This window comes from Monopterus albus, unplaced genomic scaffold, assembly GCF_001952655.1.
Source record: "Monopterus albus unplaced genomic scaffold, M_albus_1.0 scaffold126.1, whole genome shotgun sequence".
NCBI lineage: Eukaryota > Metazoa > Chordata > Actinopteri > Synbranchiformes > Synbranchidae > Monopterus > Monopterus albus.
In genome coordinates this window covers 1,904,121-1,930,493 of record NW_018128006.1, presented here as the reverse complement: position 1 = coordinate 1,930,493, position 26,373 = coordinate 1,904,121, and the positions used below count along the sequence as shown (strand labels likewise).

At 41.5% G+C, this 26,373-nt stretch overlaps 1 protein-coding gene across 1 annotated transcript in view; it reads left to right on the top strand.

Annotated features, from left to right (window-relative positions):
* The window catches only part of agrn (agrin), a 235,319-nt gene that overhangs the window by 130,526 nt on the left and 78,420 nt on the right, over nucleotides 1–26,373 (top strand). The window contains exons 4-7 of the mRNA XM_020612511.1: nucleotides 4,369–4,584; nucleotides 21,211–21,435; nucleotides 23,533–23,757; nucleotides 26,166–26,372. Coding sequence (XP_020468167.1) covers nucleotides 4,369–4,584; nucleotides 21,211–21,435; nucleotides 23,533–23,757; nucleotides 26,166–26,372 — 873 coding nt within the window. The remainder of the gene's footprint in view (nucleotides 1–4,368; nucleotides 4,585–21,210; nucleotides 21,436–23,532; nucleotides 23,758–26,165; nucleotide 26,373) is intronic.

Below are 26,373 nucleotides of genomic sequence, written 5' to 3'. Positions count from 1 at the left end.
TTCCCTAAAGTAGCGATTTTGAGTTTGTCAGGGCGACTCTGCCTTATTGGGTCTGAACGCGTTCGTGCTTGCCATGACAGTCCATTTCTCCCCTTTTCACTTTGTTTGAAGTAAATGCAACAAGGCAGCAAAACAATGAAACTGATAGAGCATTTCACCACAAACAGGCTGTGGGGACATTTTGTTCACAGAGTAGAAGCAATCTCAAAGTAATAGGAACTAGTGCTTTTGGGGCATATTTATTGAATCTATGTCTGTCTGAATCTATGTCCAAAAAAAGAAACTGGCACACAAAGTTGCACAGATAATATGTCACATGATGAAATATGCATCTTTCATTCAACATGGTTGGAATTCTATTTTAAAACTAGGATTGAATTTGGAAGTATATAGCTGCACTGTCCTAAATATGTCAAGATAACATGGTCTGCGTTGTTGTGAAATTGGCAAAAAAGAATCTCTTCTTTTACACAGTAGCATGTGCTGTAATCCACCGGAGAAATTAACTGAAATGTGTATCACCTAACACCAAAGCTGAATCCTGATCAGGCCTGACAAATGAATGTGTGGAAAATTGCCACCAGAGAACTATTCCAGACTTTCTTTCAAGTCGTAAAGCCTGGCATTTTTTTTCACCATGGCTTTAATCACAACCACGCTGTTCCGTTCCTTTCATAATCCAACGATGCACTGAGAGCATCCTTAAGGCTTCGACACCGTGTCATATTTAATGGGTGAGTCTTCAATCTGGGGATGAAGTGATACCTGGACAAGAGGTTTGCCTTGACAAGTGCAAACTGGACATGCTATCGTTTCTCCCCAATGGGATTTTCTTCCTCAGCCTCCAACAGAAAAAAAAAAAGCTGCGTAGAAGTGAAGTTTTTAACACTGCAGGGCTGAAAGATTATTACCTTACCCAGTTGCATGCACTGACAAGCATGCACACATACATATACCCAGTCATTGTACTGAAAAAGATGTTTTCACAAAGAAGTGCAAAGCTTTCACTCTGAAAATGTTTTGATACAAAAGCACATTGGTTTTACAATATCAAGACAACTGTCATCCTTCTGGAGATATCGTACAACAGCTCTCAGCAATATACACAGCAGAAGAACAGTGCAGTGCAGTGCAGCCACTCCACATTAAAAAATGCTTCTTCTTTTTTTTAAATCTCCCCTGTCATTATTTTAGCTCAGCTGGAAGCTACTTTCTTGCTTGAATACACCAACAGAGCAGACTTTGTTACCTGCGTATTGAGAGAAAAGAATCTCTAAAGGTCCTGCCTATTAGTCCCAGTGGAACAGTATATTCCTTATAAACACATTTGTTGTCTGCAAACTGTTTTAGTATTCTACTATAACATTAAGACTGTCCTGTAAAAGAAAACAAGTCCACGTGCCAGTTTGTTCCAGCAGGTTATAACGACCAACAGTTAACGTTCATATTATATGGTTAGGCGACCTCTAGTGACTGGACAAATTATGACACAAGCAAAGGAATTTAGGTGACGTAGTATATAGTATTACAAAGTCCACGTTAGGAGGATACTGACCTGGATGGATGGGTCAGAAGAAACAAGGATTTCCCAGAGTAGACTGGTGTTTGATTGCAGTGTGAAACATTGTGTTTCGTATTCAGCACTGTTCCATATTTTTTTTTACTGCTTAGGGTTATGGATAGAGAAAGTGGACTCGTACTAATGTACCTAGCTCAGAACAAAGCGACTTGAATGCTTAGACATTACAATTTTCTTGGCCAATTCCAAGTTTGACCTGCCGATGCAGTTTATTTTAAAGTGTGTGTAGTTTGGTTTTGCTGTGTTTTACCAGAGGTTGGATACACTGTACATATACATGCATTTCATGGTGTTTCTGTAGGCTCCTCTGTGCGCTATTTGTACAACCAGGGCTTCCAACACGCAAGTAAACACACGGACAGTGTGAGGTGCACTCCTGGACATGTCCACGTGAACCACTGGTTTTATGGTTTAGTAATCCCAGTGGTTGCCTGTCAGTCAGACTGGGTTTGAGCCAGCAATGTTGGAATTTATTGTTGGAATTAATTTTGTTGGTTGCATATTTTTGTTTTCAGTCATGGTAGACTACGCCATTCTTATTAACTACCAAGGTCATATTCTCATTTTAAATAAGTATGAAACATAGTTTTTCTCATGTACCAGGAGGATTTTTCCCAGGAAAGAACCCCTTGTACTGTATATAAGTATGTACATTCAGTCCAGAGCCTGTATTTGATACCTTCACTTTGACAGAGCCCTCAGCTCCGATGTCAGTCCTTTGTCAGTCAGCTAAGCTCGAGGCTAGAGTGAGATTGTCTTATAGGAAAACATCGCAGAAGAGATTTGGTTACAAACCACCGCAGGCATTAGTGATTTTTTTTTTCTTCTTTCCAGGTTGTGAGTTCACTGTAGGTGTTTGCAGTCTGTTTTTTAATGAGGTATGCATTTAACATGTTTGCTTGATGACTATACTGAAGTACACAGGTGTTGCCTATATTGCTAAAAAGAGAACCGATACATTTAAAACATATAGAAATTGTTGGGTTACCTGCAACCTCAGACTTTTGTGTGTTCTCCTCTCATACTATCAGACACCCTCCCTCCTGCTTGTACACATCTGACACAGTTCGATTGAATTTCACCTCTTGTCACTCTGCTCGCTTGGCTTCGCCTCTGAGCCACGCTGATATGAGCCACGCTGACACTCACATGTGGGCACACACATACACACACAGCTCCCGGTGTGAAGTAATGGCAAAGCAGTGGGCCAGTGGTGACAAGCACATGGTCATGCTTGTGTGTGTGTGTATGTGTGAGACACATAATGCCTACACCTCTCAGACACACGCATGCAGTCAGGAATACAGATGCAGTCGTGGGTCGCCTCGCGTACACATACACACACACACTCACACTTCTTTTTCCCCTGGTACAAAAGAGAGTGAGCTCAGGTAGCTGTCAGACGTGCTCCCACAGGGAACAGTGGGCAAGTCAAAAACAGCCTCCTTGCCTGTCACTCTACACACACACACACTCACATTCACACAGTGTGCTTCCATGTGAGGAGAGAAACAGAATGAGATGCCTTGGGCAGATGCTGGACCAGTTGTCTATGTACGCAAGAGTTTGTGTATGTGTCTTTCAGACTGTCTGTGGGCCTATCCAGTATAGCAAAAGCCACCTGCCAGCGAGTGGACACCCAGCCTTGCGTTTAGTCCTGACATGGGAGCCACTGATAAGAAATAGTTGTGCTTGTGCATGCATGTGTGCATGAGTGTGAGACATATATATCCTCAGCAGTGACACTGGTTGTTCACCCCTCCACCCAAGATGATTTTTTAAGAGTGGACTTTTATGTGCTGTTGTTCCTTGATTTCAAATCAGGTTGAGCACCTGTGAGAGTTTGCCATGTCTTTTAATACCCCTGGTGCTGAGGCAAGGGCGTGACGCCAGCTGGATGCCCAACAGCCCCCAAAGCAGGCACAGAGCCACAGCAGCTGTAGTTGCCACTACATGGGTCAATTATTCTCTAAGCTGATGTTGTGTATACACAGCACATACACATACACTCCCTTTTTGCTTTGTGTGTTCAGCTGCATCTGACAAGTTTACAGTTTGCTGTTTTGCACAAAGCTGCGGAGTCAGTGGAAAGCTTAGGATCAAAGTCTTAAGAGTTGTTGCTTGACTTGTGAAGTCTTGAAGTGTGTGGCTACCCTGGGTCTCTCTTTGTCCCTCCATGTTTTTCTGGATGGCGTATCACTAATGTTTTAAAGGCCGCCGTCTTTTCAGGGAATGAAAAAGAGCTGTCCACCAGACTGTGTGTATCAGCCAGCTGCTCTTTGATTAGTTTTAATGTTGTTACTGACTTTTGAATACTGATGCTTTTCCAAATTTTGCAAAAGGCTCAGCACCCAACAGCACACTATGCTTGCTCTGCATGGATGGACTGATTCTTCCTAAATTAATTGAGAGCATCTGTATGCTTTATACTAAGATCACATTTAATTCCTGATGCATTTGCATTCCTGAACTGTGTAGAGTTCATAAAGAACCCACCAGCTGACACATTTTGAGATGAATTTGTTCAGATGTGCCTTTCTGGTGTTAAAACAAACTTTCTTTGCATTCACTTATAAAAAAAATTCTCTAAGACGTAATGAAAGACAAAACAACTTAGAGTTTGTGCATGCATGACCCGTTCAGATCACACACCTTAAGGTGTTTAACTGAATGGTGATCAGACAGCTTTGAGCTAATTGGACTTGAAATAGTTATAAAACCATTGTCTAGATCATATGTTAAACATCGCAGTCCTAAGACCCCTTCTTCTTTCTTTTCCTGTCTTGCAGGCTGCAGAGGAATGCTATGTGGTTTTGGTGCCATGTGTGAGCGTGACCCGACTGACCCGGCCAAGGCTGAGTGTGTTTGCAAGAGAGTGGAGTGTCCGTCTTTGGTCGCACCTGTTTGCGGCTCAGATTCGTCCACGTACTCTAACGAGTGTGAGTTGGAGAAAGCCCAGTGCAACACACAGCGACGCATCAAGGTGCTACGCAAAGGACCGTGCTGTAAGTACCATCACATCAACCAACACACCCCTCTTAGGGGCACTGGCAGAAAAGATCCATTTTTACAGCTTGCCCGATGTCATTATCAGTATGACAGTGTTTTAAACAAATGGAAAATGATTTGAGATAACTTCATGTGCTTTCAATGCAAAGTATCAAGTATCCCATTTTCAGAAATCCCCTGACTCTTGTAGAGTGACTTGCCTTTTCTGCCTCTTCTTGTTTCAAAATGTTTCAGTAGGAGTGTGTGAATATGAGACTTGTGAAGGTGGTAAGGCCATTTCAAGTTTGACATTTAAATACTCTGTAGGCTTCTGGTTAAAAAGATGTTTTCACAATTTGAAGGCAACAGACACTGAACAGATCTGACTGTTCATCGGCTGTACTGTACTGATATTACAAAAAGTAAAAAAAAAAAAAAAAAACGGACTAATGTCATTATTGGAAGACTTGCAGCAAAGCGGTAATTCTAGTTTTTGTCAAGTAACTGGAATTCTGTCACATCCTGCCCTGATACAACAGACTTCGCCTTGCTGTGTCTCTAGCCCACAATAAAAAGACACATCCTCATTATGTCAAATCTATTGATTTTCCAATATGGCCACACTCCTAGTCTTCAGCCTGTACCTGCATCCTCTCAAAATAACAAAGTGTGCCCCTCACTATTCCTATTGGTAGCCACCCGGTGTGCATTTGATCCTTTAGTCATTGGTGTGTTCCTATCCTTCTTCTCTTTAGCAAAGCCCATCACGATCCAGGGCACTGAAGGGAGAAGCAGGTTCCTGCCAAAGCTACAAAACTTTCCAGCAACCTTAATAATAACTACAGTGTTTTGTCAGCACCGTGCCTGCCTGCCAGTGTGGACCTGCTGCTAATTCCAGAGGTCTGATTACAGTGCTGGCTTGGACCTGGCACTAATAACAAGCTTGGTGACTGCTCACCACAGGCAGAGAGAAAATAAAGAGATGGAGGACAGGAGCAACAGAGGATACAATGGAGATGAGAGGGAAGAAGCCTATGGAGAGGAAGGGAGGGAGTCATGCTGAAAGAGGAATGAGCTATGAAACATTTAGAGGAAGACTGCGACGCAGGAGCAAGTGAGTGAATCTGTGAACAGAATACAGGAGTGGATTAAATCCAAAAGAGAAGGCAGTGTGCTGTAACGGTGGCTCATAGAGGGTTAAGGACATCTGAAGCACTATAATTACCACTGATAACAGCAGTAGCAAAACTGTGAGTAAAATATAAAAAATGTTGATAAATACCGTAACTACAGGCTCACCAGAACACATACTTCCTCTCTCGTCAGCAACATGGAGTCAAAAGCTGATTTTTTTTTTAAGAGACCAGTATAACTCATGCTAATGATAAGGTCATTTTTATATCAAATATTTTCTTGTGATCATTGAATCTGCCTTCTTCTCAAAGAACACAGAGCTCTCAGGAGTATAAATCTTGATTTATGGTTCTGCGTTGAATCTATGCAAGTGGCCTACGTTGTTGTGAGCATTTATACTTGTGCCTGTTGTGTCCATGTTGCTCTGCAATTACGCTGCCAAAAATACTGGTTGGCAGTAGAGGTTTCTATGCCACTGTGTTGGCCTTCTTTGTTACTTACTAACAGAGGCAACTGAAACTGAGCTGGTCATGTCGGAGTTAAAACTAAGAGCAATAGCTTTTACTGAAATTATTGCATAATTATTGATAAGAGGGAAGACGTCCGGTCTGTACGACCACTGGACCAACTGAGGAAGAGCGAGGGGGATTTTCCATCCTTGTCCGCCCCCTGAGAGACATGAACGAGAAAATGTGTTGCAGCCAATCTCAGTTGTTGTTATCTGCTTTGCCATGACATGTAAGTTACATTTCTGGAGAGGTACGCGTCAGGCTGCAGCATGTGCTGTGAGGCTACCCATTACCTATGTCGTACTTGCGGCATAGATTCAACGCAGAGCCATAAATCAAGCTCAACTCGGAGACAGGCGTGCTTTGGATGTTTTAGTCTGTTTAAAAAAGTTCAGTTTAACAAATTCAATCTGCAATCAGTGCAGCCTTGTATGTAATGCTGTGTGTCAGAAGGTAAACAGTGAAGAAACACACAGCACAACTGTGTTTAAATAATTAGTAAAGCCAAGGAGAAAATGCAGTGAGGCTTGTTAACCACCCTGTCATCTCTGTTATTTTGCACCTGTTTAATCTTGACAAAGCTGTTCCCTTACACTGTGATTTGTAATATATTTGATGCAAAACTGTTAAAAAATAACGACCATTGAGGAAATAGAATCATACTATTTGTAATTTATAATATTACTTGTAACCAGCGACCACTGGGCATTTCATTCATCCAATGTTGACGAGGTTCTGTATGGTTGTATACTGTGGTATATGATAGGGCGGTATACTGGCCCGTCTGCCAGGCTGTGTGTGTGAAACAGAGAGGGTGTTAGTAGGTCAGTGGAAGCCAAGTGACAGGTTCTCATTCTCTTTCTGTGTCCAATAAATTCAGCCAGTACACAGGGTCTGGACAGGTCACTCTGGCTGCTATTATGGAGTTGTCAGTGCTGATGGAACAAGACGGAGGCAAAGACAGGAAGAAAAGTGGGAGACGGTGCAAGAGGAGAGAGAGCTGATGGAAAGAGAGAGCTTTTAACTTTAAGAAAAGTGTGGGCAGCGGGATTGGTGCTTTTGTGCAAGGCCTCGTTTTACTCATCCGATTTGAATGGCGGGTTTTCATTGGGGTAAGTGAATTGGCTGCCGTTCTGAAAAACTGTCATGTCCAATTCAAATCTACTTGGAAGTCTTATGTGGCATTCAGAAGTGTAGCCGCAACAAAGTTTTTTTTTCCTCACAGATTATCCTCTTTTTAAAGAACTGGAGTTATATGGAGCATTTTGTTAGAACGAAATATAAGTCTGGGGCTTGTGGTGTGCTTTTTGTGAACAGGAGGGGAGCATCAACCAGCCGGTCTCTGACACCTAGAGAATGCTGACACATCTAAAATGTGAGCATTTTTGTGCTTAAAAAAAATTGCACCTGTGCTCACTTCAAACACTCAGGGATTTTAGTGCTACAGCCTTACTTGGTCTGATGTGGCCAGTATCTTATGGTGGCTAATGTTAGCAGGCTTTAAAGTGGACCATCAGTTTGCTGACTTTAATATCCTTCTCCATTTGTGCCATAGGTACAATGCAGCATGTGCCGTTATCTTATAATTATCACTTGTGGGGCCACAGTGGGCACTTTGCTACATCATTTTGCTTTGATGTTCTGTGGTCATTTACTAGAAATTGCACGCCCCATAACCTTGTTAATGGGAAATTCTGGTTTCATTCAATCTGGGTTTTATTTTCAGTCTTGGCCGTCGTTCATGTCACTATGTATGCTGCTGTACTCAACAAGTGAATTTTTGAGATTTGGGAGTGCATGACTTTGCTAAAATAAAACTGAATGAAGCAGCAAGTGTGGGCACTCACATGATTAAACAGGTGATAAACCCTCAGATCACCTAAAAGAGAAAATGAACTGAAAATGAACAGTAAACATAAACTGTCTGTTGTAAACATCTGTCAGTTTACAGCCCAACTTCCTGACACAACTTTGTCTCACTGTCCATACGGTAGTTGTGTGTGGTTAGTTTTGCTGAGCAGTGAGGGCTTTTCCCGACCTACACTGTGCACTGCTTCATGGTTTTAACTTCAAATAAAGTGCTTATTTAGAACCTGAACTTTGTCAGACATCACTGTAGCGATGGCACAGCCCTCCCCTCCCCTCCTGACAGGTGCCCATATATTCCCACTCCTCTGACTGAGTTTGGCTCAACAGTGAAAAAGTCTCTTTTAACCACATTCATTTAGCACCACCCTCATAACACTGAACTGGCAATTACACCATTTAAGCGACAAGGTATTGGTGTAAGTTCCCTCCTGAGGGCAGGACAAAATGACCCAGATGATGTTGAGGCCAGAACACTTACTTGTCTTCAGTGCTCCTCTCTAATATTCACATAACCTGGCTCTTAATAGTTCAGACCAGCTCTGTGCCAGCTTCTTCATTATCCTCCTTTTGTTCTAGATGGATGATTTGGGATCAACGGGGCTATATTTCCGGCAGTGAGGCGGTCAAGCGGTCAGGCAGTGAGCAGATAATGGCCTCAGATATCATCAAAATTAAAAGAAGAAGCTGCGTTTAAATTGGCCCAGCAGGAGTGCCTGATAACAACATGAGGTGGAAAAAAAGCAGCCAGTTAAGAAAAGAAAGAACTCAAAGGGAGGGGGAGAAATAGGCAGCAGAAGCCCTTTCTGCTTCATAGAGATGAGAGACATTTGGTGTGTGTGTGTTCATGTGTGTGCACGCACGCTGCAGTCAGCGAGGGAACGTGCCCCATGTTGGCTCTCCTAATATTGAACTTGGAGCAGGGTGGTAAATACTCCCCCTTTCTCAGAGAGAGCTTCAGAAGTGCTGCAGAACTCATCTGGTGTGGCCACTCTAGTGGAACATGGAGTTATCATTCTTTCTTTCTTCTTTTTTATTTTTACTGCTTAAAGCAGTGCAACAAGTAATGCAAAAAAAGTGGAGTGTGTGCGCACGCATGGATGTTGATTTTGTGTGCATGTGCACATGGGGTGTGTGCTCCTGAGAGTTGGCCATAAGCACAGCCCGCTGCCTTCCACTCTCCACACTCTCTCTGTGCTTTAGAGGGCTTTATCTCTCCGGCACCGACACACTCTTGTGTCCTCGCAGTGAAAGGAGAAAGGCATCAGTACTCCACACCTGCTGCTCTGTGTGCTCTAACATACTGCAGGCAGTCAGACCCAGTACTGGGCAGATGTAAACCTCTCATCTTAAGTGTAAAGTATTTGGTGCGACTCTTTAGTTGTAGTATACGGTATATATAAACATTTTCACAGCTATTTAGCGATTCTAAAATATTTTCTGTATTTATGGCATTAAAGGTTTAAACCTGTCTCGCTTCCTCTTGTTCACCTGTGTATCCAAGTCTTTTCTTCTTTTCGCTCCTGTACTGGGCTTTTTACTAGCTGTAGCAGTCTGAGCTTGTTAATCCAGCTGTACATTTTGTCTTTTGTCTGGCGCTGGTCTGGCTGGTTGTTAATGTGTCCGAGTTGGGGTAGGCAAAGCCCTGATTTATCCCCTCATAGGCCCAAAGCTGGCTGGGAGCTGAGGGTTCAGGAAATCTCCTGCAAGCAGATGCCTCATTCTGGAGCTGAGCTATTGAGTCGGGAGGTGAAAGCCAACCCACCTTATTCCACCTTTACCCCCGCACAATGTCTTCCTTTTGCTCTGCTACTTTTTTTCCTCTGCTCTACTCCTCTCTACCCTTTTGTTACCCCAATGACACACCCTTCTTTTTCCTCTGTCTTCGTGTTATCTCTCATTTGCTACAGTACTTCCCTCTTCCTCTCAAGTACATTTTTCTTTATATCTCACTTTCCCCCTTGTCTTCATTTGGTCACTTTTGGCCAAAAATAACTCAGTCATGTCCTCTCCCCTTCTCACTTCTTTATCTTTTTCACCCATTCCCTTCCTTCTTTTCCATTTGCCTCTTGGAGACTTCAGGACAAAATCTTTTTCTGTTTCTTTCTATGGCTCTCATCAGTCCTAACATGCATGCGCACGCACACACACACACACACGCACACAAACGCACAAAAGCAGAGAGTAATCGAATTTCTCTGGTGTGATTGCTGAACACATTTATGTACATGCACGCACACACTTAACACACACAGGGCGAGAGGTCATTGTAAATAACTTCATGCTTTCATTTCCCTAGGGCGTTGACTCTTGCTTGGTATTCATAACCATAACATGCAGAACCTGACAGATTGACTGACTCTGTGGATGTGTGTGTGTGTGTGTGTGTGTGTATACTGATACTGTATTTATACCCCTATGCATGTAGATGGATACACACAAACACAGTTAGTGAAATATACACACACCTCGGGCATTTTGCAAACAGATTGAAAAATATACATTCTTATTATCGTCATTCAGACAGTAACACACATGCACACAGAGAGACGATAATGGCCTTAGCTGGAATCCTCCATCTCTCTTAACTTGTAGTTTCACTCGTCTGCAAAAACCTGTAAGACAAATCCTGTCTTCTTCATCTCTTTTTCTCTCTCCAGTGTTCACCTCTCGAAAACCTGAAGGCGCAACACTGATTATGTACACACACACAAGCACGCACGTCCATATCGACACACACCTGCTTAAGACCAGACACGGGGTTGTGTTTTGAGACTTTTTAATGTATTTATGCATTAGGCTTCTGCTGAATAATACATTATTTGTTTTCACTGTGTAGACTTCAGGACAGATGGAAAGGAGAGAAAATAATACAAGCAGAGCGGTGGTAAAAATATGAGGATAGCTACCAGCTCAGCAGACAGTAGTGGATATTTTATTTCATTTGTGCGGAGCAAGAATTGTGACAGCGGTGAGGAGATAGATTTCCAAAGATTATCTGTTAATCTCTTTATTGACTTGGTTTGTATTTTATGTATGCCTACATACAGTATGTATATGTGTGTGTGTGTGTGTGTGTGTGTGTGTGTGTGTGTGTGTGTGTGTGTGGGAGGAGTTGTCACACAGTCCGGACACATCCTCATGTAAACCAAACTTCCTCTGAATTCTGTCAGACACAAACAAAGACACTTATCTATAAAATGTTTTGTTCATTTAATCCCTGTTGAGCTTATTATTCATTTGTTTTTAAATTATGTAAAGCAGAACATGATTAGAAGAATCTGCAATGAATATCATATCATACCCAACCCTTGTAGGCACACACACACACACACACACACACACACCTACTCCTGCCTTGCTGTTTACTTAATGAATGTACATCGACTGCTTTCGCTCCCCTGGAGTAATGCTGTGTTCACATCATGGCAGTAGAGGACAAATTAAATAGTTCTTGCTCCCACTGGGAGACCTATTGTAAATTCTGCCACAGCTAATTTAAATTGAGCCAACAGGTGTTAAACTTCCCAAACTTTTACCATCTTTTGCAGTAGGGAATGAAATTCAGATGTTGACACATTGAGCCACATGGATGTGTTTGTGAATCAACTCACACCGTCTTATCTCAAAGCCAAAATGAAGTGGTGCAGCGGCTATTGATCTGGGTCATCGGGACCGAGAGTCCTGCCGGTGTTCATGTTAGCGATCTAATGAGAGACTGTGTTGGAATGTGAATGTGCTTGACTGAGTGGGAGGAAGAGAAACACAGCAGTCATTTGTCCTCAGGAAATTCTGAAGTGGAAAATATGTAGACACTTCTACCTGGTGAGAAACCTTAACTAGTCTAGAGCTGTGTCTGTTGCCACTATATTTACTATATATTATTTGAGTGTTTGATTTCATGGTGTACTCTCCAAAATGCTGCAGTGAGATCAACAAAAAGTATCCACGGCACTTTCCATTAACAGTCTTTCGATACAATGTGTAACGGCATGCTCTTAGTTCTTTTGTTCACTATAGCCGTGCTCACACATGAACTCTGGACTATGTCCGCAGAATCAGGCCCGGACTTTGTCCAGAGTTGCCCTTTCACACATGTGCACACGACAGGAAGTAGTCTGAGTCAGATGTGTTCTCACCTGCTGGAAATACACGGGGTGCGCCTGGGTTAGGGTGCGCTGGAGGCGGGACATGACGTGGTCACACAGCTGGTTTGTAATTTAGTCCTAAACAACCAAATCTCTCGCTGTACCTTTAACTTGTCTAATGATTCGGGTGTTGGTTCTTAATGAAAGAAGTTCCCGAATCTCATCTTGTCTCTAGTCATACATTTTTATTGGCATCTTCATTGTAAATGACCGTTTTTCTTCACCATCAGATGTTTGTATTCTTCCAGTTTCGTGCCGTCACATGATAGAACATCATGAACACGCCCACTAGCTCTGTAAATACTCCAGGCTACTTATACTTATGATTCTCCTAAGTCAGTTACTTGAACTGACAGCAGTGTCCAGTGAAAAGAGTTTGTGAGCCGGAGGAGGATTTGGGGGTGTCTAGCTTGTTGTTTGTGGTTCTTCCTCCAACAGCTCACTGTGGTTTAATATTTCACTATGACTCACTGACAGAAATCTCAGAAAATGACCATGTCATATGTAAAAGCATGTTTAATGGACAATCAATATTAGTTCTAACTCTGTCTGGTTATCATACACATTGTGATTACTGTTTGCTTCATAATAAAAGCCACCCTGTGGTTTGGAAGTACAATGCTTTTAATATGAAACCCCAACAGCAGGAAATGTTTGGCTTTTATTGCAGTAACTTACCAGAGTTCTAATACAACACCCATTAGTTCACTGTGAGGGCAATATAAATGAGATACTGTAGATGTATAAATAGTAATGATTAAGTGCATGTGTACACCATTTCCCATGAATCCTTTGTCTTCTGAATGCCACGCAGCACTGGCGGACTTTGCCAGTAACAATGGAAGCTCCCAATATAAAAAAGTAATTACAAAATAAAATATACTGAGTGGGTATTGTTGGGAAAAAAAATACTTACTATAAATAATATTAAACATTTTTATTCAGTGAAAACCTTAAGTATTATAACTTCCAAATGATACATCATAAAAAAGAGTAATGATAATTAGATTAAAAAAATTTACTAATATTATTCTTTCATGTTTGCTGTTTTTAGAAGTTATTTTATTCGATTTCATAATTTTTCTGATTAAAAACTCTAACAGTGACAGTATGGCACCGCATAACCCAGGATGTCATATTTACATCCTGCCAGCTGGATTCCATTTATTTTGAAGAACCCACATTTTTGTATGAAACGTTTCACAGTCTTCCCCGCCTCTCGTTTTCCTGTATTGTAACACATCCTTTTTGTGGCGTATCCTGGCACAATGTCCTGTTCATAATAAATCTAAATATACACGATGGAAATGCTGTTTCTCAGTGGAGTTAATAGGTCAGTTTCATCAGGATCACTAGATTGCTGATGCTGACCGTACGACTTACAGTATATTGTCTGCCAACAATGTGAATGCCACGTTGTTTGCTGTTTACCCTATTTGCATTAATTCCATTCTAACTCTGTGAGGATTGCGATGACAAGCCAATATACTTTTTTGCCAAAATGTTTTTTCTTACATTTAAATCTCTAAAATTTCATCACAGAATAGTAAACACACACACACATACCCAGTAATAAATATGCAGTAATAAAGCTTGCCAGAAAGGAAAAGAATCAATCCAAGTTATTTTCATCTACTCTTTGCACTGGATAAATGTCAGTGCTCGCTGCCGCTCTTGCGGCTTCATGCTGCCTCTCTCTGTGTCCCAGTGAGGCTTATCAAAAAAGCTTAAATTAAATTGTTGTCATGCTAAACAGGGTCCTATAACGCAAGTCTGAAATGGGCACGCTGATTTGAGGGGTTCATCTGATTGCAAATGTGTGTGTGTGAGCGAGAGAAACACAGATGGAAGATCAGAAACAGCATTTCAGTCTTTTTTACACAAGTTTTCAGTCCACTGGATCCTTGTTATTTTTTTTTTAATTAAGTCTGAATCTTTGATGCCAGGCGCTCAGTAGTGGGGTATAAATGCATTTGCTTACAACAGATTGCTTCTTATTTCTGTTGATTGTAGTTTATTCTCCCCAAAAAAATCACTCAGAATGTAAAAGTCATCATTTAGCAAATTGGTTTCTAAACTTTTTGATGTCTGACCATTTATAGTCAAGCCATGAGGTGCTGTTTGATCTGTGACCAAGCAGCAGTGCTCGCATCTATTGCTTCAGTTTAATCGTTTTTAGCAGCTGGCACAGGCGAAACTCCCCAGCAGTTCCTAAAAAAACAAGTGAAGATTTGAGAAAGGTCAGAACAATCAACATCATTTTTTGTTTTGAGGACCAACACCTAGTGTGCTGAAAGAGATGTTTTAACAGCTCTGAACAGCATATTGCGCCCAGCGGCCATCACTTATTAGTGAGTGCTGATGGCAGAGGCCAAGCATGATTAGCCAGTGTTTCACTGCACATCAGTGATGATTTTGGCTCCCCACTACCATCAGCTCTCTTTAATCAGGAGCTAATAAAAGGAAACTTGTGGCATATGTGTAACTTAGCCCACATGAGTCCTTGTGCCTCTTTCTACAGCCAGGATGACATCCTGAATGCATTGCTCTCTGATGAACATTAACTAATTTCAAATGCAGCATCTAGTTGTTTTATTGTCAGTTTGAGAGCATCAAGGCGCTTTGCACATTGGATTTATTCAGCTTTTAGACTGTTAGACAAACTAAAGTCATTTGTCCTGTTTGTTGCTCTCTGAAGTTTTAGCAATGATAACATTTCATCAGTGAACCTTAACTGTAGTATAAATGTTCACGGTAATGCATCTGCTCACTGGGTCTAACGAGTTTCATCTCGGTGCATTTGAACCAACGGTGCTTGGTGTACAACAACGCTTTTAAACAACATAAATGCATTATTGATTGTGCGATCCTGGCCATAAAGAGGTAAACAAACAAGCAGTTAATAGCATCTCCAACTGCTCTCCCCAACTTCTTTGTTGTTTTCAAAAGCTTTAGACTTAATCCAAGAAACACAACTCTCCATACAAGCACTGATGACTTTTCAACAGGTAATACTGACTTTTCTCCCATTGGCCAATAGGGTGACAGGAAGGCCGCGGGGTTAAAGAGACTGTCCATCAGGATTACGGGTAGGAAATAAAGTGAGATGTAGCACTGACAGCGTGGAAGCTTTGACAGATGATGTATAACTGTTCAGAGTCCTTCAACAAGACACTGATGGCACTTTCACCTGGCCTAAATACACAGGTCCAGTTATAGGATTGTTTCTTCAGCTTTTACAGGATGGCTATCATCGCAGCTTTCTTACTACAGACATGAATTCTTCCAAATCCCACAGTAGATGTGTGTGCAATGAAATGCATCATAATCACTTTTGCCATTTTTATTAGCATAAAGGACATGGTGGTTCTCTCTTGTTGTTTTGATATTTTAAAGATGCAGAGATTAATGTTTTCCTATTAACACTGGATGGAATAAATATAAATGTTGCTCTGTGTCTGCAGGATAGTTGGCTTCACTAACTGGATTACATTAACATACAACCTTAAAAATGTTGTGTTTACTGTAGCTGAAGAATTTAAATCGTGCACTGTCCTTTGAAAGGCCCGCACATCTCTGACTGTGTTTGTCATAAATGCCACATCCAGACAATTTAATCCTGCCCTGCCTTCTCTCTGTCACTCAGCTGAATAAATGGGCCCTGTGTAGTCATTTCAGCACCCCCACCTGTGCTTCACTGCATCTTTCAAGCATCAGATATCTGCCACTGGAAAATGACAGCTACAGTACAGAAGTGACTATTTTGGAATCATAAGACCTTTCAGCATTTAGTATTTTAGTATTTTAGTATCTGTTATTTATATTTTTCTGAAACATTTATCTTTTTGAGATCAATAATATTATTGCCTTCCAAAATAAAGTGTATGTATTGAAGTATTTATTCCTTGTCCCCACTTAAAAGTTATTTCCGTCTCCGTCTTGCATTGACATTTGGCTAAAACTCTGTCCAGACAAAACTATGCAATACACACACACACACACACACACACACACACACACACATACATATAACTTTGCTGTGAGTGTGGCCTGACTGGAATATGATGAGGCTTTTCGTGGTTCATTTTCCATTCTCAAGGGTAAAACAGCAACGCGTGTAAAAGAGAGCAGCTACCGTTCAATGGAGCTCTTTGAAGAACTACATCAAACACAGAAAACCATCTTCTAGCAACTGGCCTCACAGTAGAGAGAATGAAGAGTGTGTGTGTGTCTTTTTCTTCACCCCATTCTGACCATTCCCATTATCTCACTTCTACACATTGCTCTATACCACCACTTAAGACTGTCCTGAATGGCAATTTTTGGTCTTTGGAGCGTCCCTAGTGTTAATGGAAGAATATTTGAATATTGTGCTGCAGCTAAAAGTACCTCTTTGCCCATCTAGCAGTACTTTGGGTTAAAAAAACACTATATTTTTTGGCCTATAACCACTAAGTCATAGCATTTCAAAGCTTGTTTCTATTAGTTAACAGCTAACAGGTATATTATACTAGTAGCTGTGATATGCTAGCAGTAAGGTGGTTTTGGGGTCAACTGTAATGTCTGTTATTAGCCCTTTTCTTGGTTTTAGATGTCATAAGCTACAGTACTTCTATATAATCAGATCTATTGTACAATATATTTCTATATGAACAGAGAGTTTACCCCACAGAGTCAAAAGTACTATCCGAGATCTCAAAAATAAATTAAGTTGTACCTTTTATAGAAAATATATCAACTTCTAAATGATATAAAACATCGTCATACTTGTGCAAGTTTGATATAGTAAAATATGATTGAGGCAGGTGCATTGGTATGAGAGTAAATTAAAGACTGTTCGACCCCACTCTTCCCTAAATGTTGGATTGTGTTGCATATTTCTTCAGTTTTTCTGCACTCCTCTCTTGCAGTATTTTCATATATATATATATATATAAAAATATAAAAAAATTATTTTAGCTCAGTTCTCTCATTTTTGTCTATTATTCTTTCTTTCTCTTTTCTGTTTCTGCTTCTTTTTCTTCTCCTGCTGGTGATGGGGGGAGGTTCTTGATTAGAACAACACTGCCAAGTTCTTCCACATTGCATCATTGTATTTGATTAGCTGCAGCCCCCTGCTCCCTCCCTTATCGCTACAGCACAACAGGAAGCACCACACATGTGTGCACACACACAGAAATACGCATGCATATATATCAAAACCTCACTTGCAGACTTATCTGAACTCCATAACCGCCTGTACACTGGCATATACAGTATAAACACACAGACACACACATCTAGAATGCGACTGGTGCCATGGCAGCAGGGCATCAGGTAAAGCCAGCATGGTGCTGACACCTCCCGATCCCTAATGAAGCAGTAATAAACTGCAGCACAAAGCAGTGGATCAGAGAGCAGCAGTTCCCCACCTGCCTGGCTGTTGTGTCTGCTGTCTGCCAAGCGGAGAGACGAGAGGGGAGAAGATCACTTTAATCCTCTAAAAACCCTTCTGACCCACTTTTGAGGGTGACGTCATCCTCCCATCACCTGCTCTTCACTGTCTTGCCAAAGGTTCTTTACTTTTCAGTTGTCAAGGGTCTGACATCAAACTCAGTAAAATTAAACTACTACTCAGTTCCACCATTAACAATCCACCAGCTCTGCACAAAACTATGCATCTGGAAGTACTAATGTCATTTGTTTTGCAGTTTTCAAATACTTTCTGAATGTAAAAACATGTAGTCATTTTTGTGCATGTGGGAAAAACATACTTGGTAAATGGAAAAAGATTCAGAGATGTTGGGTCAAAAATCTTTTCAAATGTTCTTCATAGTATCTGCAGCTCAAGCTAGAATCTAGAAAGTTTTGTCCACTTGTCTCTATTTGTGGAAGTGTGACTGTAGAGGCCTGTTCAATTTTAAATTAAAGTGAAGTAATATTAATTTTACTCCTGAACTCTTTTGCGTGTTTGTTTGCCCCACTAGCTCTTAACTGTAAAACCATTAGCTGTAGGTAGCTGTGTGAGCCCTTGTCTCCTTTTTGTCTCTTTACATTCATGAACAATGAATATGTCTTTGTGTCCACCTTGCACTGATATTATGGCCCAACTTGCAGAGATGCTCATACTTTTTGTGAAAAGCCCCAAATCACTACAGCACATGAATTCACACTGTAGGTGCACAGGTAGTCCAATTACAGCACTGCACATCCCTGACTACTGAACGATGCCAGGCTTCTAATTCAAATGAAGCAAACCTGCTGAGGTTAGATATTCCAGGGGGCCGTGTGCATTCAAAGACTGCATGCCTGTGATTAGAGGAATAGGAGCAGTCATTTAGTAAAAAGACCCAATCAAATGCATCTCCAGCTGTGACTGACAAGGATGAGTCCAGAGTTCTTTTAAAAATTGTCCGATTATAGAGCAGTTTCTTAAATGTAAAAAAAAATAATAATAATCTGTCTCCATTACTCAGTTAAGTCTTTTTCAACAAATATGTAAACACATGAAGGATTATTCCTTTAATTGGGTCTTAGAATGCTGACAGTTCCTTGGGATGACCTCCCCTTGTCCCCCATAAACTAGAAATGTCATCTGTGGATGTTGCCGTTGCTTCAGTGTGACGTAGTGTCTTTATCTCTATCTGTATCCTTAGCAGTCTTTTTTTCCTCATTATCCTTGCAGTCTAAACCTTGCTGAGCTTTATTCCAGTGAAGGAGACTGATCTTAATTGGCAGCAAGGATCATTCTAATTTAGCAAAGTCAGCTCTGCTGATTTTTTCAGCTTCCTGCTTTTTCTTCTTTTTTCCTGCCACCTTTCACCTGATAATAATGAGAAAATATAAGTGAGAACTCCCTGAAATTTGCTGTATTGAGTGTTTTTTTTTTTTTTTTGTATGGGTGCTTGTTACACTGATCACATTCGCCCAGGCAATTTGCCTGCTTGTCTGAGTCTGAGAAGGGAGGCTTATCTACATTAACGCCCATCGAGGCTGCGCTTCGTATCCAAATCGGCCCCTGTTAGTATTCAAATCAAGAGCCCCCTCTTCCCTCCTATTCTACCTTGCTCTTGTGCCCCTGACTATTGCTCCCACCCTTCTTTGCCTGTCAACACGCCAGCTTGGCTTGGAGCAAAAGAAGGTTGGATAGAGGGAGAGAAAGTCTGGGCTATTATTTAATGAGATCAAGAAGTGCAAGGAGAATGCTGTTTACTGTCACACAGCAAACAGGGGCCCGTCTCTGCAGGCAAGGAGGATCACTGGGCTTCTCCCTCTCCTTCCTCCACTTCCTGGGTAGCTGTGACTGCTGCCTCCACATTAACAACCACCAGTTTATCGAAACCATTAAGCACACTAACAATGTGCTTATTTTCGTCAGGACATACTGTACCTCCTCCTCTCACCTCCAATGCTGGGGCTATCAGAACAGTATGGCTTTGAGGGGGGGTTTACTACTATAAACTACATAACAAGGGCCAAAAATATTTTATACTATAAAGTACAGTGAACATGCAAATTGATCAGTAAATGTAGCTTGTGTGTAATTACTGCTGCTGTGATTTAACATGCACTTTTTACCTGTTCTGATATAACAAGGTCATTACCGCAGTTTCCAACAAACCAATGGAGTCTCATTGTTCATATGATTAGATACAAATGAGAGGTGTCACAGTCTTGTCCACACTGGCGGCCATTAAGCTATCATCACAGCTCACAGTGACTTATGGTTTTCAGTAATGAAGTATCATTTCGGTAAGTCTTTTTTCAACAGTCTCTTTTAGTTAGAAATGTACTTTATTTTGAAGTTAGTCTTGAGGGATCCTTGTTATAATTTAGGTCTAGAGTCAGTTTCAAAGTTCCTGCTGCAGTACAGAGCAAATATAAAAAGTGGGAGGGAGTGTTCGTTAGCGAGTCCAACGCACCAAAGCTCAAAAGGACTTGAAAGGAGAGAATTGGCGGGGGTGGGGGTCAGGTCATGAGGATAAGGAAAGTAAGGTGGGGGGCTAACCTTTGATCAAGCACACTCCTCGTCGCTCCTTCTGTCTTCTTACACATCCATAATATATTTCTGCACCCACTCCAGTTTCTTATTAACAAGGCAGTACCACTCCATCCTGAAGGCAGGTATCAAATTTTCAAAAAAGACAAACCTGAAACGTAGTCTGCAATTGTCTTTTAGGAGTGAGTGAAAAAAAACAAACAGTTGGAGGTTTAATATATGCATTTCCCCTTTCAGATACACCATGATGGTTGTGAGGAAAGAGGGGATAATATCAAACACAAGCAAATATTTATTCTAAATTTGGCGGGCTTAGGAAATGCGAGGGCTGCTGATGCTCAGCTCCTGTCTCACAAGAGAGTGTGTTTGTTCACGGGAGTCATAAATGTGCATCGTGCTGCAAGATGACAGTGATTGTAGCCTGATGGCCGCCTTCTGTGGAGCAAATGAATTCCTCTATCAGTGGCAAACACTGGCAAAATTAAAGCCTATCACTGGAATGAGTCACTCAGCCACAAGTGATGTGCTGTTTAATTAGGGTGAAAACAAAGACCTTAGGGGGAATACCTCTCTCCCTTTTCCTTCCACTCCCTCACTCTCATTTGTAGAAAGGTAAATATTCAGAGGGTCGCTTTTTAGCCATGGCGATTAAAGCATGCTTGAGCATAGCAAAAGGGAATGTGCTATGAATGCAAAGCTCCTAATTCAATTCACTCTGCACTATGAAATGAAACACAACTTGTTTGTATGAGTAGACAGCTGTGGTAGTGCTACTTATCCAGGGGTGTCAAGTAGTTCTTCAAACCCAGAATAACAGCAGTGGGCTTCCAAAAGTGCACCATCAACCTCTTAAATAAGGTGAACTGTCATTGATGATGGACTCTACAGTACAGTGTACAGTAGTAGTGAGTGTCCTGGAGTACAGCTGGTTGACAGGTGTACTCTTCAGCATAAGAACCCCTCTGCTTTTCACTAAATGTTGTTTTCATGTTGTATCCCTGCCTGCAGCTTTGAAGGACCCCTGCACCGAGGTGACCTGCAGCTATGGCAGCACCTGTGTCCAGTCGTCTGATGGCTTGTCAGCTAAATGCATGTGCCCCCTCGGCTGTGAAGGCAAGCCTCAGCAGACAGTGTGTGGCAGTGATGGGAAGGACTACCGGAACGAGTGTGAACTCCATCAGCATGCCTGCAAGAGCCAGAAGAACATACGTGTGCAGTACCAAGGGCACTGCGGTGAGACGTCTCTCGCTTTCATCTATTCTGTTGAAGTGTTTTTTTTACTGATGAATCAATGGAGGTGTCTAGCAACAGTGAAACATGCCTATCATAATTTCTCAAGACATCATCTTCACTTTTGTTTGATAAGATGATACATTTACAATGATATAATTGAACTACAAGCAAAACACCCTCACATCTGAGATGCTGAAAACAGCAAATTTTTGGCAATTTTGCTGGATAAATGACTTAAATGGTAAATTGACTATGAAAAAGCCTTCTTTTCTTTCTCTCTTCTTGTCTTCACTTTATTTACTACCTCTGGCTTTTGTTGTTTCTCCTTCACATATCCCACTTACTTACGGCATGCATTTCCTAATTCTCATTTTTCATTCAGGTGGCTTTACACAGGTATTCCTGCAGTGTGAATTGTTGTTTTCTCTAAGTAGGTCTTCAGCGCTGTCATTTTTGTCGGGCCCTGCTTTTTTGCTCATCCTTGTTATTATCAGGCGATGGTTGTTTACTCCCAAGGCGCTCAACTTTGAGGTTTTTTTTTTCTTTTTTCTGCGTGAGCCAGATGGAGGGCAAGAACAGCAGACACAAACTCTGTCTCTTAGCAGTGGGAGCCTCCGGGAAACAGAGCGGGGTGGTGGGCAATGAGAGATGGATGTGCAGTTCCGCCAGCGTTAGGTTGGTCATATAAATCCAGCTTGAGTCAGCCAAAGTGACCCGAATTGCCCCATCCTCCCTAGGGGAGGGCTGAGGCCCAAGGGACCAGTTGGCCCTGATGGCCCTCTAAATCTTCAAACAGCCATTTCATCTAAAACCTATGCTATTTCAAATTGGTAGCCCTACCCAGATAAATGCAGTTGATTTATCTGCTAGTTTATGCAGCAAACAGGCCATTCTGTTTGTAATTACCCTACTTGCTCAGCTAGAGGAAACCATGAATCCTGGAAGCTGTTCTTCTCAGTTAATGGGTGGTACAGTAACGGGCTCTCAGATAATAGCCTGGCTGGAGGGTGAGGCACTGCCTTATGCAGAGACACTTCTTGCATTATGATAAAACCCCTGTTTGCTTGGTTGCTAGTCTCTGCAAACCTTTGCATTGTGCTGATAGACAAGAGCCCAAGGCCTGGCTAAAGCTGCCTGTGGTCACTCCGCCTCCCAGGCCTCCACAGCCAAAGCGCTCTGTCCCTTTTTATGTTCCTGCATTGTGGCTCTCTGTATGCCTGCCAGAGGTCTTTGGAAACCATTTCCCCTTATTCTTCCTTTCTCATTCTTCCTACTCCTTTCCTGATGGTAGGGTGTTTCATCCTTGGTGTGTTTTGAATGACTTGTCGACAGTTTGGCAGTGATTTAATATGTCACGGTGCTACACAAATCCTTTGTCTTTCCACATGCTGAAAGTGTGGTGAGCAGGATAAAGCCCGGGCTCCCATTTCAAGGAGTAAAACCCCCCCCCCCCCCCCGTACCCCACATCAACAAACCAATTCCATTATGATCACGGACTGATACGGCCGAGCGTGCCAGACCAAAGCTCCCCCTGGAAGGAGGAAGGTGCCAGGGAGCAAATCAAGCCGACAGTCTCTTCATCCATTTCCTTGTCTCCCCTTCACATCCAAGGTCCTACTTGGAGCTGCTCTTAGCTGCAGGGCTGCTGATAATATCTCTGGAGCAGCAATGATGGAGGATTCTGTCTTGTTGTCCCCGCTACCCACTCTTATAGTTTTACCCTCTCTTCTTTTCACTTATAGCCTATACTGAGAAGATTATTTGGCCTGAAAAATGTATTGCATTTATATTATTTACTGTAATTTACACACTGTGTTACCAGTGCTCTGTCTAACAGGAGCTAAATTTTGGTTTCTATTTAGCCAAAGATGCATCAAGCCCCATTATATTTTTAATGTTCTTTTTCTTTTGTCAAGGTATCCTTCAATTTCCCACAGAAGACCAAAAAATTGGACCAAGGTGTTTTTGATCAAAGCCTTTTTTATCCCCAGGGTCTAATTAATATAGACATTTTTCATGTTATCTTCCAAATCAATATATTCTACTTACCAGCTACGTAACACAGCACATATTCATGAATTCCTTTGTGTCCACAGACCCATGTAAAGACAGCGAGAACAGTCTTAACACATTGTGCCGGGTGGAGGCGCTTACTCGTCAGCCCCTCACTTTTGGTCTGCCGGAGTCGTGCCCCCCAGCTAATGAGCCTCTGTGTGCCAGTGACGGCGAAACCTACCCCAGTGAGTGTGCCATGACAGCAACGGGTATGCAGAAAGGCATCAAGCTCAAGAAGATCCACACAGGACGCTGCAGAAGGCTGGGTAAGGAAGAGCTTTGTGGTCATTAGAAGTTACTGTAAATTCATGGAAATGTATTAGTTGTATAGATGATGAAGAGAGCGCTTCATTATAAAGCTCTTAATGTTCAGATCCAGAAAATCTGGGAAATTTCCAAATTAACCACAAGGGTCTACTCATCAAATGTGGTCTGTGTTTTAACAAATGCAAGCCACCCCCAGAAGTTGGGTTAAACAATATGGCCTGGCAAACATTCAACAGAGGGTAAGCAAAACACAGTAGCAAAGCATCTGCGTCATATTGTCATGTATGTAAGCTTTCACATATTTCAAATGATTTGTGCCCAATAAATAAACAGATGCAGGGGAATTTGCATTAAAATCTAACTCAGTAATTGTATTCCACTCCACTGCACACAGATAAATGACTTTGAGGTATTGGGGTACTGTACTGGTACTGTATCCATGCTAGCAGTAGCCTTCTCCAACCTGATAAGAGCCTCCAGGGGTGTTATCTATGATATTAGAACAGGGGTTTTACTCCTTAGTCAAAAAAGCTCAGCTTTTACTTCTATGCCTGATAGCCATCAGAGGAAATCCAGTTCTCCTGCTGTATTGTCAGTAGGTGCTGCCAAAGTCACAGTTATGTTGGTTTATGACAGAGGTGGGCAGAGACCGTCATGTATTGTATGTATTGAGACCCCTGACGACGCTAAAGACAATGATTGATCACTGCAGGACGCCCGATAGTTCAGTCAACAGTGAAGACTGATCTTTGACACACCCTAATTCTCCTGTCTGCTCCACTTGACAGGCTGTTGGCAGAGTGTGAGGGCTTAAATTTTAACAAATCACAGTCTAAGTAGCATTGTTCGTTTGTGTTTGTGTGTCAGTACAGTATGCTTGTGAGGAACGTGCATGTGTGAACAGTTTTCTTTTTCTGCCATGCCTTTTTCAAATGAAAGAATAATTTAATTTGAAACAGAGATCCATGAAATCATATCCTTAAGCAAATTGCAAATTGGTAACTAATGAAAATGGCCATTTTCACTTGTAACCATGACACTGCACATCCTTGTAGCCCTCACACTCAGATACAGCAGCGATGTAATTAAGTTTGGCATGACAGGCTTTTAAAGGGAGGGGAAGAAGGAATTGAATTGCTGTACAGATTTGATCCACTGATCAGGAATGAAATAAATTCGGAGTCTAGTGAGCGCCTCCAGAACAGAGGCCTACTTCAAATTGGATTTTCTCACTTCAGTGACAAATTTGCCATTTCACATTACCAGTATTTCTTTCTTTTTCTTAATTTCCACAGTAGATTTCTGCTTACTGAGTCAAACTATAATGAATATAATAGTTTAGTCTTTAACTTGACCTTAAAATTAAATTCTTGAGTTTCCCAATTATATTAAAAATATTGTTAGAGATAGAACAGAGCATGGTGAAGCTAATATCTTGTCAGTTGTCATAGGGAACATTTCTAAAAATGTAGTAACAGCTTCAACTGTAATGTCATTAAGTGTCACTTTGCAGAATTTGTTAGTGTGATTGTTTTTTTGCCACGGATATTATCATAATAAACTAATAAAAGTTAAGTGAATTTAAAAAAAAGCCAGATTCAGTATAGTGACTTCTGTCATTGTGGTAAATTACGCTCACGGCTTCAGAGAATTTACCTTAAGTTTAGAAAAAAAAAACATGAGTGATGCTAATTTTCTACAAATTAAGTAAACAGGTTAACCAATAATTTTCACTTAATTTGATTGGAACAAAAGAAGTAATGAAATAATTTTCAAGTTAAACACAAACTAATAAGCACTCCACAACTCATTTGTGTGGCAAATTTTGTCTCTTTTTATTTTCTAGTATTGTCACCAGCCGCTTAGATCCCTCTTAGAGTAGCAACCACATTTTTGTCAGTTAACATATATTTATTTCTGATGTGTTTTATGTATTTACACCAAAGGCTTAACCTTTGCTGCTGAAAGAAAAGCATTTACACGCACTACCGGTGACATAAGTCCACCCTAACATGTAGCTCCTGTTTGGATGAAAGCTGATTTATTTCCCCATGGTTAGGCCAGCAGTCACACAGAAGGAAAAACAATCAGTTCAGCACTTTGCTAGCTTGAAATGTTTTTTTATGCTTGCTGAGTACTTCTGTTGCCCTTTCCTCTTTGGCGATCAGTCTGTCACACTGTTTGAGAATTGGCAGTTCTAGAAAGCTCTAAACAGCCTTATCAGTGTCTGTACAGATGGGTGACAATTTAAAAAATACTGAATAACCTGGTGGATAAATATAACAAATGCAGATGCTTCTATACTAGGTACATTCTGAAAATGGGTTAGAATGATGGTTAGGTTAACCCTGAATGGTTCTAAGACAGCTACTGGATTAATCAAATTTTTACCCATCTCTCCTTTCAGAGGAGTGTAAGGAGGAGTGTGCCTACAACGCCGTGTGTCTGGTGGAAAAGCAGACTGCAGGCTGCTCCTGCGATCCCATTCAGTGTGACGGTACCTACAAGCCCGTGTGCGGCAAAGACGGCCACACGTACAACAATGACTGTGAGCGAGGCAAAGCGGAGTGTCTGAGGAGGACCCTCATCCCCATCAAGCACCCCGGGCCCTGTGG